Raw genomic sequence first — 13,310 nt, 5'->3', positions numbered from 1 at the left:
ATGTTTCTTGTGTTTGGTGATGAAGGTTAATTTTCTGCAGTGTTCGCGTTGTGGGCAGACTGCCGACTCCAGACACCCTGCGGTGTGTAATGTAGATTTGCCGGACTGGCAGTTGTTTTAATCCTGCATAGTTTTTTTCAGAATGTGTTGCGAAACAGAGAGCTGCTCAACTGCTTAACATGATTTGTCTATTCGATTGCATTTTGGTCTAATGCTCTTTATTTGAATTTGTCCAGGAACTGTGAGACGTGTACAGCATGTGAATGTTGAATCAACTAAATATGTCAAATATGTGCTGACCCACGGTGGAGTTGTAGTAAACACGAGGAGAAAGCAAATAAGGATGTGGTCCCAATTGTTCTGTTTGGGTGCCGGGGAACCCCCGTGTGAGGGCAATAATGGAAGCAGACGGTTCCAGAAATGTTTGGTGTTGTTGTGGAAATAAAAAATAATTGAAATTTTAATGAAGACAGACAGAGTGATGGAGAGATGAACAAAGACGTGCGAGCAATTTCAAATCAAAAATGCCTCATGATACTTATGCTCTGTGTGTGTGTGTGTGTGTGTGCGCGCACATGTGTGTATACACACCTCTCCTTGAGGATGAACAAGGCTCCCAGCTGGACCAGCACAGTGGAGGCAAAAACAGCCAAAACCTCCAGACGGTCAAACCTGAACACAAGCGGGTCACAGGGTCAAGACCAGGAACAACCCCCACCCACTGACTGATGGTAAAAACAACACGCACACGCACGACCCCACACAGCAACACAACTCATTCAAATAAACACATGAAAACTTACACAAAGATTCACACATAGGCAACCAGGAACACAAAGAAACAAACACACACAAAATACACGTGCACACACACAGGACAGTAGCTGTTGGTGACCCTGTAACATCTCCCCATCTATTGTCTCATTGGGCCTAAGCCTCAACTCAACCAGCGTACACAGAAATAACTTGCTGATAACGTATTCATAACACAAGAGCGTCACAGGGGTCCCTGCTGGACCCCCTGCAGTTTGCCTACCGAGCGAACAGGTCTGCGGATGATGCAGTCAACATGGGACTGCATCTGATCCTAGAACACCTCGACAGTGCAGGGACCTACGCGAGGATCCTGTTCGTGGACTTCAGCTCAGCGTTCGACGCCATCATCCCTGAACGACTGCACCCCAACGCACCCGGCTGTCAAACGCCTGAAGATTGCAGATGACACCGCCGTCATCGGCCTAATTAAGGACGGTGACGAGTCTGCATATCGACAGGAAGCGGAGCGGCCGGAGCTGCGGTGCGGCCGACACAACCTGGAGCTGAACACGCTCAAGACTGTAGAGATGATCGTGGACTTCAGGAGGCATCTTTCGCCACAGCTGCCCCTCACGCTGTCCAGCTGCCTCGTGTCAACCGTCGAGACCTTCAAGTTCCTGGGAATTACAGTCTCTCAGGACCCGAAGTGGGCGACCAACATCAACTCAGTCCTCAAAAAGGCCCAGCAGAGGATGTACTTCCTGCGGCTTCTGAGGAAGCACGGCCTACCACGGGAGCTGCTGAGGCAGTTCTACACAGCGGTCATGGAATCGGTCCTGTGTTCTTCCATCACGGTCTGGTTTGGTGATGCTACAAAAAAGGACAAACTCCGACTGCAACGGACAATCAAAACTGCTGAAAAGCTTATCGGTACCCCGCTACCCGCCCTTGAGGACTTGCACGCTGCCAGAACTAAGACAAGAGTGTGCAAAATCCTCTCGGACCCTCCGCATCCCGGTCACCGGCTCTTCCGGCGCCTTCCCTCAGGTCGGCGCTACCGAACAATGCAAACTAGAACGAGCAGACATTCCAACAGCTTCTTCCCTCTTGCAATCAACTCCTTAATCAGTTAACTTACAATTCCATTGCAACATGCTGCCATTTTTTTTGTCTGTTGTCACATTTCTGTGGGGCCAATTATGTATTACTGGTGCACTCACTGTAGTCGTCTCGCCACGCTGCACTATTTGCATATCTGCTGTTGACCAATACTGGCCACTCATGCCAGAGTCGCATCTGCACCACTTGCACACCGACTGAGGAGTATCTGCAACATTTGCACAATCAACATTGTCCCAGATTATCACACTACTCGTCACTTTAAACCGCATACATTCCTTGAAGTCTCGGCGCCCTTTGCACAATGGTCATTGCACCGGACTATTGCAATATGAGTCATTCGAACTGCTCTAAGTGCTAGAGGACTCGGCATCTTTTTGCATAATTGTCCCAAAAAAGACCATTTGTACCGGCTTGACCAGATAACTAGCAACCCTTTATTGCTCAGTGACTGTTTTTGCCAATGTCTTTATGCCTCCAAAGTGTTCTCTGTCAATTGACTGTCTGTTGTCGTACTAGAGCGGCTCCAACTGATTCTTATACAGGGGGCAGGGGGTCCTCGCTTTATGAGGTTCCAAACATACAAGGGTGTCCAGGGTGTACCTGAACAAATGCAGATTAGCGCCGTAGGCAAGGAATTCCGTCGTAATCCGTGGACCCCGCTGGACATTCCTCATAATCAGACAAAAGCTTTTTCGGCAAACAATGAGCCACACTTGTGGGTTAATAGGTTGCCCATGACGGTTGTGGCGGGCGCGGTGACCGCCGTTTGGCCCGCAACATGCGAGGCGTCACCCTGAACTGGTGCCGCTAATCCACGTCGGAACGCAGCGTTTTCAAACCACGACAATATGAAATATTCCCAACAATATGAAGCTCAACACATGGTTGTTGCCTGTATGTTTGTGTCCATACAATACTGATGACACGCTCCGGTGAACACGCACAAAAGCACACGCACACTCTTGCATGCATGTAGCTAGACAGAGGGGCCTAGTGAAGCTGAAAAGCAGATTTCCACTTGACGGCCACTCGTCCACACCTCCAGTTCAGAGTTCACCTGTCAGCCGCAAACACACATTAAACACACGCACACGCATGCATGCATATACACGCAAACACACATACATATTGTATACATTCTAAGAAAAAAATATAGCACTCTACAGTATTGGACTTTATAAAAATGTACAGTCATAATATAATGACATTTAACGCAGTTGACTGTAAATGGCCTCGTTTTTGAAGAGCAAGGGGCCAATACTTTTTCACGACACTGAACAGGAGGAGTTGCGATGACGTCATGTGTCGGCTGATTTTAATTGGTTTGTGTCGTTTGTGGACTCACCCGAAGGAGAAGACCTGGCTGGGCTTCTTCATGCTCACCCAGGAGCTGATCAGACACGTGAGCAAACTACAGCACAGAAGACAACAAAAAGTAGGATTATTTTTTCTTTTAAAGAATGCTAGTGAGGTTACGCGGTAAAGAAAATGGATGGATGGATGAATTTGGATATGACAAAACAAGAGAATGAACTTTGAAGTCAACTTTTGGAACACGGAGGTCATGTGAAGTTCACGCCTCCTCCCGACGTTCTTTAATTCATCTCAAACTTCATTTTTCATGAGTCAGAGAAGAAAAGCCAAACACGGCCGAGGCGCGCGCTGCCACGCGAGTGAGCCGCCAATGATGGCTTCGACGGTGATGATGATGTCATCATCGGGCTCACCTGAAGAGGTCAAAGATGGTCAGGTACGTGTAGGCCGTCAGAGCTGAAACACAGAACATTTGCTATTATTCAAATGAGATGTACATACACTATATTGCCAAAAGTATTTGCTCACCTGCTTTGACTCAGGTATGAATTCAAGTGACATCCCATGCTTGATCCATAGGGTTTAACATAACACTGGTCCACCCTCTGCAGTTACAACATCTTCAACTTTTCTGGGAAGGTTTTCCACAAGGTTTAGGCGTGTGTTTATGAGAATTTATGACCATTCTTCCAGAAGCGCATTTGTGAGGTTACACGGTGATGTTGGACGAGAAGCCCTGGCTCTCAGTCATCCAAAAAGTCTTCTACAGGGTAGCGGTCAGGATCAAGTTATCAGTGTCTTTATGAACCTTGATTTGTGCACTGATGCACAGACTTGTTGGATAAGGAAAGGGCCATCTCTAAAGTTGGAAATGTCCAAAACATTAGCCCCTGAGCTCCAGTGAAAGAAACTCTTGAGTGCGCCAGCATACCAAGAGATTTTGGACAGTCAAACAGTTTGGGGATTAGCCCTTCCTGTTCCAATATGCACCGGTGCACAAAGCAAGGTCCATAAAGGCATGGAGGAGAGAATTTGGTATGGGTGAACTTGACTGGTGTGCACAGTCCTGACCTCAACCCGATGGAACACCTTTGGGTTGATTTGATTCGCATAAACTCACTCCTAAACCTCGTGGACAGCCTTCCCACAAGAGTTGGTATTATAGCTATCATATTAAACTAGATGGATTTAGAATGTGAGAGCAATTCAAATCATACGTGAGTCAAGGCAGGTGAGCCAATATAGTGTACATCATTCTACGGCTTATGAAAAAACGCTGCAATCTCTCACAGCTGACTGTGAGCAACCCCGGATTGGTTGCCTGGCAATCACAGTACACGTATAGACACGCACAACCATTCACACTCACTATATCAATGGATTCATTTGTGTGTGTGTGTGTGTGTGTGCGCGCGTGCATGCGTGTGTGTGTCACGTCAACTTCACATCTGTCAGTTATACAGCCGGCTCGATGACTTCACGAACAGTCTGACGAGCAGCCAATCAGAGCGCTTGTTAGCAGACCTGGTCAAACGTCATTTAATTTCCGAAGCACCTGTCTGTCTGCCTGTCGAGCCGTCTGTCTTTCTACTTGCCTGGCTGCCTGACCTCACGGGCAGCTTGCAGTAATCGGACGTAGCGTCGAGGGGATGAGGAGAGCAGATTAGAGCGGCTTTGTGCCGAGAGGAACATTTTGTTTCCCCAGCGCCGCCGTCCGTGTTGGCCAACCTGACGGTGCGTAATCCTGACAGAGCCAGACCCACTCAGACCCACTCACAGACGGACGCACGGACGACGGAGGCGGAGAGACAGAGCGACGCGAGCTTAAGAGCGGGAGAGGGAGGCAGATGGAGGCAGACGGCACTGTGACGGAGGCCAGACAGACCGACGGACAGATAAACCTGCAGTGACACCCAGAGGACAAGACAACACACACACACACAATGGTTGCAAAGCAGACAAAAGAAGGAAAAAGAATACTTGCTCCCTTGAGGAAAAAAGAAAGAGAGCAAGTGATGATAGCGAGCAATCAGGACGACAGGGAAGAAAGATGGAAGGAAGAGGGGAAGGAAGGAGGGAAGGGATGGATGAGGGGGAGAAATATGAGCAGCGGGATGAATATTTAATGGTGTGTGCACACGAGCCGCCACACACACACACACACACGCAAGATGAACTTTTTGGTTTTGGTTGTCGTCAGCGAGGAGGCGTATAAGCTGCAGGACCACGGCAACGATATGTTCTCGCTTATGTTTTCAGAAGCAAAAAAGTACGCTAGCCATCTCGTTGTATCGCGGTTGCTCAAATCCTATATTATCAAATTTTACAACGCAGATTTTTCACTATATCAGAGGACGTTGAGGCGGTGATCATTTTTCCGCATGGAAAAATATTCCTGCACTCACGGAGCAATAAGCACGGGCCTATTAGGGCTGGGCGATTATGGGAAAAATAATAATCACGATTATTTTGATTGATACTGAAATCACGATAATTAACACTATTTATTTCTAAACTTAGTATTTAGTCAACTATCAAAACTCAACTTTACATATGACTTAATACAACAACCAGAACATTAATTAGTAGCTAGTCAAATAATAATATATTAAAAACAATGAATGAAAAATCAATGCCTGCTGTTCCTACTGTGTGCGCCTTGGCCTCTTGGGGGCAGTGTGGTGCATGCATGGAGATACACACATTAAGATAAAATGACTGAACTTTATTAATATAACTCATTTTTCCACAGATTAGGAAAAACATGCCTGTGAGTATTGTTATATTACCTACGTGTATGTGTTACTATGGCGTTTGTGTGTGACTATTCGTTGTTTCAAGGTAAATGCCTCCTGTGATCTAATGCTAATTTTTGCTAGCTTGTCAATAGGGTTTTCCATTGAGTGATAGCATTTAGCTGGCGATGTTTCTAAAGGTACGTGTTGTACTGGAATATAAAATGTGTAAAATAATTCTTGTTGTGTGTTTCGTTGGACAGTAAACTCCAACTGGGGGGTGAACCAACAGCTTCAAGCACAAGACCACGTGTACGTCACACGCTTGCTGCAAGCAACACGGTGCAGGAGGAAGGAAAGAGTCTGTAAAAGATTGGGATCATTTCACACTTGAAAAAGAGAAGATAAAGTGTATTGTGTCAACTGCAAAGCAGAACTGCGCGTCCACGAGCTCACACGCTCATTTATTGTAGCCTACCATCGCTAGTTAGCAGTCACAGCCACCATGTAGTGCTCATATCCCCAATTTTTGCTCACAAGTGGAAGCAGAAAAATCCGCTGGACAAACAACAGCTTGTATGTCAGAAAAACTTCTAAGTCGTGTCACTTGTACCTCAAGGCACCAACTGGGGGGGGAAGATCTAGCAGCCTGACAGCCACCAAACTGTACATTTTATTGCAACACGCATTTCTACAAAACCTTGACACACGCACACACAAAGAATCAGGATATGGATGTGCTAACCACAGCCGATAAGTGCTTAGTGTCACTGGTTCCGGTAAACAGTAAACTGAGACCACCACGCACGCACGCACGCACACAGGCTGGTGTACATTGCAGACTTAAAGTAAAAGCTTCGAACACTTGATCGAGCGCACACACACACACACACACACACACACACACACACACACACACACCGCAGCGCACCGAACCGCCAGGACGACCGCGCTTAGCCACCACGCCGCTAATCGTCCGCGTTGTTGTACTAGCGCAGTTTCTACTCCAGGTGGTCCATTCAAGTAACATTTAATAGACGCACACCATGCACGTGGTGGAGGGCGGGGGCGGGCTTGTGATGTTCAGATCAGAAGACAAATAATACGAAGCCAGTGCGGCCGTGGCGTCGATAACACCGCGTCCATTTAGCGTCTGGTATCTCCACTGTGGGATTTGAGCGGCAGCTGGTGGAGACATGTTAAACCCGCGCGGATATCAAATCAATGAAACATGATCACGCGGACAAAAGTGCACGTAACGCTTTGTTTCGCAGATGTGCATTCATCTTTATGGGATGCAGAAGTCCTGTTCAAAAGATGCACTGCTGACGTGGCAAGCTTCGTAAAGCAGTAACGCCACTTTTTCCCCATCAAATTGTTTTCAGTGTCAGTTTCCACAAACACCGCTCATGTTACAAGTGCTTCTTTGATGTGTATTTCATATTTCATACAGAGTGAGGATTCAACTTCAGTGCATATGAATAAGAATAAGAATAAGAAGTCTCATCATTCTTATACAAGGGGTCCTCGGTTTACCATGGTCCCAAAATACTGTACATGATTTGGAAATTTGGATTTTGTCGCCACCTTTGGAACGGAACGCCGATGTAAACTGAGCAACTCTCCCTGTCTTATCTCTGCATTGCAGTCAAGGAAACAGCATGATGCGTGCACAATTCGAGGAAAAGCAGCGAGAATATTTACCTGTGATCAACGTTGTATGTTCTGTTTGTATGTGTTGCTGCTCCGTGTGAGTGTTCAAGTAGCTGAAGGTTCAGAATGACTGTAACATACGTATCTTGACTTCCATTAGCCCATCTATGGCGTTTCACACCCTTTCTTTAGACAAAATTCTATGATTTGATTGAGCATTTGGGTGTTGAAATATACAACATTTGATTCTTTTGTTTTCTGTGTCAGTTTTACGGTACACTTAAACTTGGAATGACAAATCAACGTCTTGAAGCAAACACGCTTAGCCTTATTCAGAGAACTGTGCAAGCAAGAGCCTACTTCTCATTTCCTCAAAGCGACATTAAATAGTCTCCCTTTTCTCGAATGTGAGAGAAAAAAAGTCTGAATACATTTGGGTGTCTTTTAATAGATTTCAATGCGTTTAAGGTGTGCAGAATGGATAAAGCTATCAAAAAAATGTGTTATGGCCTCTCTCTCTATATCGTGGATTTTCACCTAGGTCTGGAACGTGTCCCTGGCAATAAACGGGGGTTCACTGCATCTCTGCGCAAAAGTGGATCCAGACAAAGAAGAGTGTGTCGGCCTGAGTGGAAGCCCTGTGGGAGGCTTCATCAGCTGCGTTCTGACACACAGGAACACTCTGGGCCTGAGGACACACACACACGCACACGCTTGCATGCATGCATGCGCGCGCGCGCACACACACACACACACACACACACACACACGCTGGATCACGTCGCCCCGCTGGAGTGTGTGTTAATGAGAGTGAATAAACAGTAATGGATGGATGATTCCAGCACAAACAAACATTCCCGTAGAGTTCTTACGTGGAGGACCTTGGTTACTAGAAGCAGTAATACAGACCCCGCATTACCTTCTACTGTTTTGTCCTACTGACACCAAGTTATTTGAAAATATTGAAGACAATTCGGCTTACGGTCACATTTGTGATTGACGCACCTGCGTGAGTACACTGATTGGATTTATTGATAACAAGACGACGACGATAAGGAAGCGACATTATTCAAAAGCAGGAAGCAGTCAAATATGTCGCTTTCATTTTATATCAGATAGAACCAGGCTGGACTTGGAACTTTTATGCTCATGGATCAATTGTTATTTTTAATCGTACGCGACAACCCGCTGACGGCAGTATTTGCGGGCATCATAACAACATCCTGTTTAAGCCGAAGTCTTTCCGTCAGAAAATGCAATTTTGGCTGACAATTTTGGGCCGCTGAAAAGTCTGTACATCACTTGTTGTTACCCTTTCAGCAACGGATAACTGAACACAAACGTCGCTTAAACACATGCAGACAGACCATTTAACAGTACTGCCGAGGAGGCGCGTTTTCTGTTTACTCCCACAACTGGCAACCGAAAGTGGAGCAGGTAAAGGACGACTCTGATTGGCTGTTGTCACGCACATTCCCACCTCGTTAGATCGAGGAAATACACAAATAGCTGATAATCGAGAGCGACGTGAAAGTTATCACAATCTTCGATCTTCTCATATAATCGCTCAGCCCAATCACAGACATATCTTCGTAATTCTTTGCAAAGAACGATTCATATTATTGCCACACTGATGATCTGAGTATAATTGAGACCTTGCAGGAAAGGAGAGAAGGAGACTCGGTGGCGGAACCTCACAGTACAGGAAATCATACGAGGAAAAAGGTTAGCTAAGAAGAAGTGGGACACTGAGAGGACCGAGGAGAGGCGAAAGGAATACATTGAGATGCGACACAGGGCAAAGGTAGCGGTGGCAAAGGCCAAACAAGACCCATATGATGACATGTATGGCAGGTTGAACACTAAAGAAGGAGAAAAGGATCCATACAGCTTGGCCAGACAGAGGGATAGAGATGGGAAGGATGTGCAGCAGGTTAGGGTGATTAAGGATCGAGATGGAAATATGTTGACCGGTGCCAGTAGTGTGCTAGATAGATGGAAAGAATACTTTGAGGAGTTGATGAATGAGGAAAATGAGAGAGAAGAGGCAAGTGTGGTGGACCAGGAAGTGGTAATGAGTAGTAAGGGGGAAGTTAGAAAGGCATTAAAGAGGACAAAAAATGGAAAGGCAGTGGGTCCTGATGACATTCCTGTGGAGGTTTGGAAGCATCTAGGAGAGGTGGCTGTGGAGTTTTTGACCAGCTTGTTCAACAGAATTCTAGCGGGTGAGAAGATGCCTGAGGAATCGAGGAAAAGTGTGCGGGTGCCCATTTTTAAGAACAAGGGTGAAGTGCAGGGCTGTGGGAACTATAGAGGAATAAAGTTGATGAGCCACACAATGAAGTTATGGGAAAGAGTAGTGGAGGCTAGACTCAGGACAGAAGTGAGTATTTGCGAGATACAGTATGGTTTCATGCCTAGAGGATGTTGATGGAAAAGTACAGCTACAGAGAAAGCCTATGACAGAGTACCCAAAGAGGAACTGTGGTACTGCATGCGGAAGTCTAGAGTGGCAGAGAAGTATGTTAGATTAATACAGGACATGTACGAGGGCAGCAGAACAGCGGTGAGGTGGGCTGTAGCTGTGACAGACGAATTTAAGGTGGACGTGGGACTGCATCAGGGATCAGACCTGAGCCCCTTCCTGTTTGCAGTGGTGATTTTTAAGACGCTGTTTGATGTGTAATGTATATTTGACATGACATATGAGTGATCTGAATGGTAGTTAGCGTTTTTTCAACCTAAAATGTAAGCGCTAGTGCGCCAAGGCTAATCGCAAATGCTAACCATTTAGCAAAGGCTGATTTTTTTTGTCTCAAATTCTGTATAGAGTTTATAACATACACTCAGTACCAACATGTCCAGCTGTCATAAATGAGAATACAATTAATGTTAGGGGTTAAAAAAAGTTTTTTTTATTGGGGGAGGAGCCATTATGAGACTACTCGATGCAATATCGATAGGGTAATTGATTCTAAAAACCTTCGATAGTGACAGCCCAAAACATTGTTAATACTGCTCGCTGAATCTTGAGTTGAAAAAATTCCTATCTACAATGTATAATTTGTATTTTCTCTTGACGCGTGTGCTTGAACAAGTCTCAGTGAGAGCGGACGGTTGGAGGTGAGAAAGATGTCAGCGTGAGGGAATGTTTGGAGGACAGACAGAGGTGAGAGACAGCACAGAGACACCACTCACTCACTCACTCACTCACTCACACGCGCGCGCAGACGCACACACGCACGCACAAGGTGTAACTGACACAAAGAGGCAACTGTCGCTGTTTGTCAGCGCGGACAAGATGGACGGATGGGGAAGCACACACAAAACAATGGGCCTTAACTGCTTACTTGCATGCGTGTGCACGTGCGCGTGTGTGTCTGCGGACAAAAAGCTGCTGTCTTGTAAAAGACTGTAAGATGATATTGTTGGCCACTGCACAATTTGATACAGGATCACCAGGCAAACACATACACACGCACGCACATGCACACGCATGCACACACAGTTTTGTAGAATCATCATCATCTTGTGTTTCAGCAACAACAACAACCTTGCTTAAACAGCACTTTGACACACACATATTAACACACAGACATCCGGGAAAACATACACACACACGGTCACATGAGCAAACAGGAAATGAGATCAGAGGTTATGAGTAAACAGCAGTCTGATAATCTGTCCGCATGACAATCAATGGGTGAGTGAATGAGTGAGTGTCAGAGTGAACTTGTGTGAGGAGAGTGGGTGAGTGATCGTCTAAGCGTGCGTTAGTGTGTGCACGCGTGTGTGGTGTGCCAGTGAGTGAGCGTGTATTGAAGTGTGTGTGTGCGTGCATGTGTGTCTGTTTGTGTGTATGTGTATAGTGTGTGTATGCGCACACATGTACGCGGTTGTGTGTGTATGTGGTTGTGTGTGTGTGCACGTGTGTGGTTGTGTGTGGCTGTGGTTGTGTGTGTTTGTGTGAGCGTGTGTGGTTGTGTGCGTGTGAGCTCACCCATGCTGTTGGTGGAGCTGCACCACACGAGCAGACAGGCGGTGCACAGCAGGTTGAGAAAACCAAACAGCAGGATCCTCCACGACTGTGACACACAAACAAACCAAAGTGACACGTTGACATTCTATCATTTCATATTCTCACACACGCACACACACACACACAGAGATGATAACTCGTCCTCGTTAACAGTCGCAACTCGTAATGACGACGCCAAGCTCACGCCTGCTTGCGAGTGGTCACGCAGAACCACACCACCGGAACCACGTGAACGGAACCGAGTAGAAACACACAAGAAGAAGCACGTGAGAAAGAATCCCTGCGAGCACTGCCAAGAAACACGCAAGTAGAATCGAGCAAAACGCACCGAATGACTTCCCGCCCCACGCTTGATCCGGTTGTGACGGGGATTTCGATGATTACCAAGTTCCTCGCCGTCGCAGCACAAAATGACTCAGGGCAGGTCAGCAAGTGCAACGAACCCCCGTTTATCACGGGGAAGACGTTCCGGACTTAGCCGACGCACGCTCTCACCGTCGACAATCACATAACGCCGCTGAATGCGTGGGACCACGTCCAATCAGCAGTCAATCAAATAACATTTCTACAACCTGGAAAAATGGATGCTGCTTTGTCTAGCATCTTTCTTACGCCTACACAAAACTGCATGTTTGAGCCACAAAGATATATCAGGCTAGAATATATCCCACTGGGTCGTCACAGAGCTTTCCATGCCGCGACAACGAGGCACTCTAAAGCGGCCACACCAGCGTGAAGCCCCGATACACACGTTGGCTATCAAGTCGGACGTTATAAGAAACAAATAATAATTCCACACCCCTCGCTCTTTCTCTGCGCAACGTGGGCATTCGCAGCCGACAAGGAGGCGCAAAGCGACCACGCCAGCAGAAGCAACAACACGTACAAAGAGAGCAAACAACAACACACACGGGTGCATTTTCGCCCTCCTCCGCGGCAACGACGACTATTACCGGAGATTATTCGGAGCCATTTTTCTTCTCGCTGTTAATTACACTGTACTTGGGCAGCCATGGCCCAATGTTAAGGATCATCACCTGCCACCGTGGGGGACCTAGGTTCAAGACCCCGACTGGACCATCCGCCCACATCCCCCGGACTCGCGGCTGTGATACCCCGAAATGCTCCCCGGGCGCTTCAGCTGCCCCCTGCTCCAGTGTGTTCCACTAACATGCGTTTGTGTTCACTGTGATGGGTTAAATGCAGAGGACAAATTTCGTGTGCATGCATGCATGCATGCATGTTCATGACAATAAAAGATGATGATTCTTCTTCTTCTTCTTCCAGTAGAGCTCAGTGCTGCCCGGCATGTTGTGGCACAACTAGGTACTACATTGAAGGTGCACAACTTTACATTTGGACCTTGTTTTCTAGAGGTTCAAAAATGTATCGATTAATCAACAACTAAAGGATTATCAAATTAATCAAAAACTTATTTTGATGATCAATTAATCATTTAGAGACCTTGTTAAACTTAAAATTGTCCAAATACTGGGAATTTCAGACTCCCAGCAGTAAACCTTCTCAGATTTCTGTAGTCCTCCATGATTACTTTTGTGTTGAATCCAAATACGACATTAGCAAACATCTGCTTTTACTTTGGAAAATAATGACCAACATTGTTGCTGATTTTCTGACGTTACTGACCAAACCAGTAACTGAATCATATTCAATTTTTGTTCGTGCACTTT

General features: G+C 46.4%; 1 protein-coding gene and 1 long non-coding RNA gene across 2 annotated transcripts in view; one reads left to right on the top strand and one right to left on the bottom strand.

Annotated features, from left to right (window-relative positions):
* slc30a6 (solute carrier family 30 member 6) overlaps positions 1–13,310 on the bottom strand; it is a 32,984-nt gene that overhangs the window by 15,997 nt on the left and 3,677 nt on the right. The window contains exons 4-7 of the mRNA XM_061789993.1: positions 11,581–11,665; positions 3,606–3,648; positions 3,224–3,289; positions 592–672 (exon numbers count right to left, since the gene is read on the bottom strand). Of these exons, the coding sequence (XP_061645977.1) occupies positions 592–672; positions 3,224–3,289; positions 3,606–3,648; positions 11,581–11,665 (275 nt within the window). The remainder of the gene's footprint in view (positions 1–591; positions 673–3,223; positions 3,290–3,605; positions 3,649–11,580; positions 11,666–13,310) is intronic.
* LOC133485754 (uncharacterized) lies at positions 10,071–12,890 on the top strand. Its single transcript, XR_009790795.1, has 3 exons — positions 10,071–10,236; positions 10,679–10,749; positions 12,630–12,890. It is a non-coding gene; the product is annotated as an uncharacterized LOC133485754 (long non-coding RNA).

This window comes from Phyllopteryx taeniolatus, chromosome 11 (genome assembly GCF_024500385.1).
Source record: "Phyllopteryx taeniolatus isolate TA_2022b chromosome 11, UOR_Ptae_1.2, whole genome shotgun sequence".
In the NCBI taxonomy this organism is placed as follows: Eukaryota; Metazoa; Chordata; class Actinopteri; order Syngnathiformes; family Syngnathidae; genus Phyllopteryx; species Phyllopteryx taeniolatus.
The sequence above is the reverse complement of the archived record's forward strand: the minus strand, read 5'-3'. Positions and strand labels throughout refer to the sequence as shown.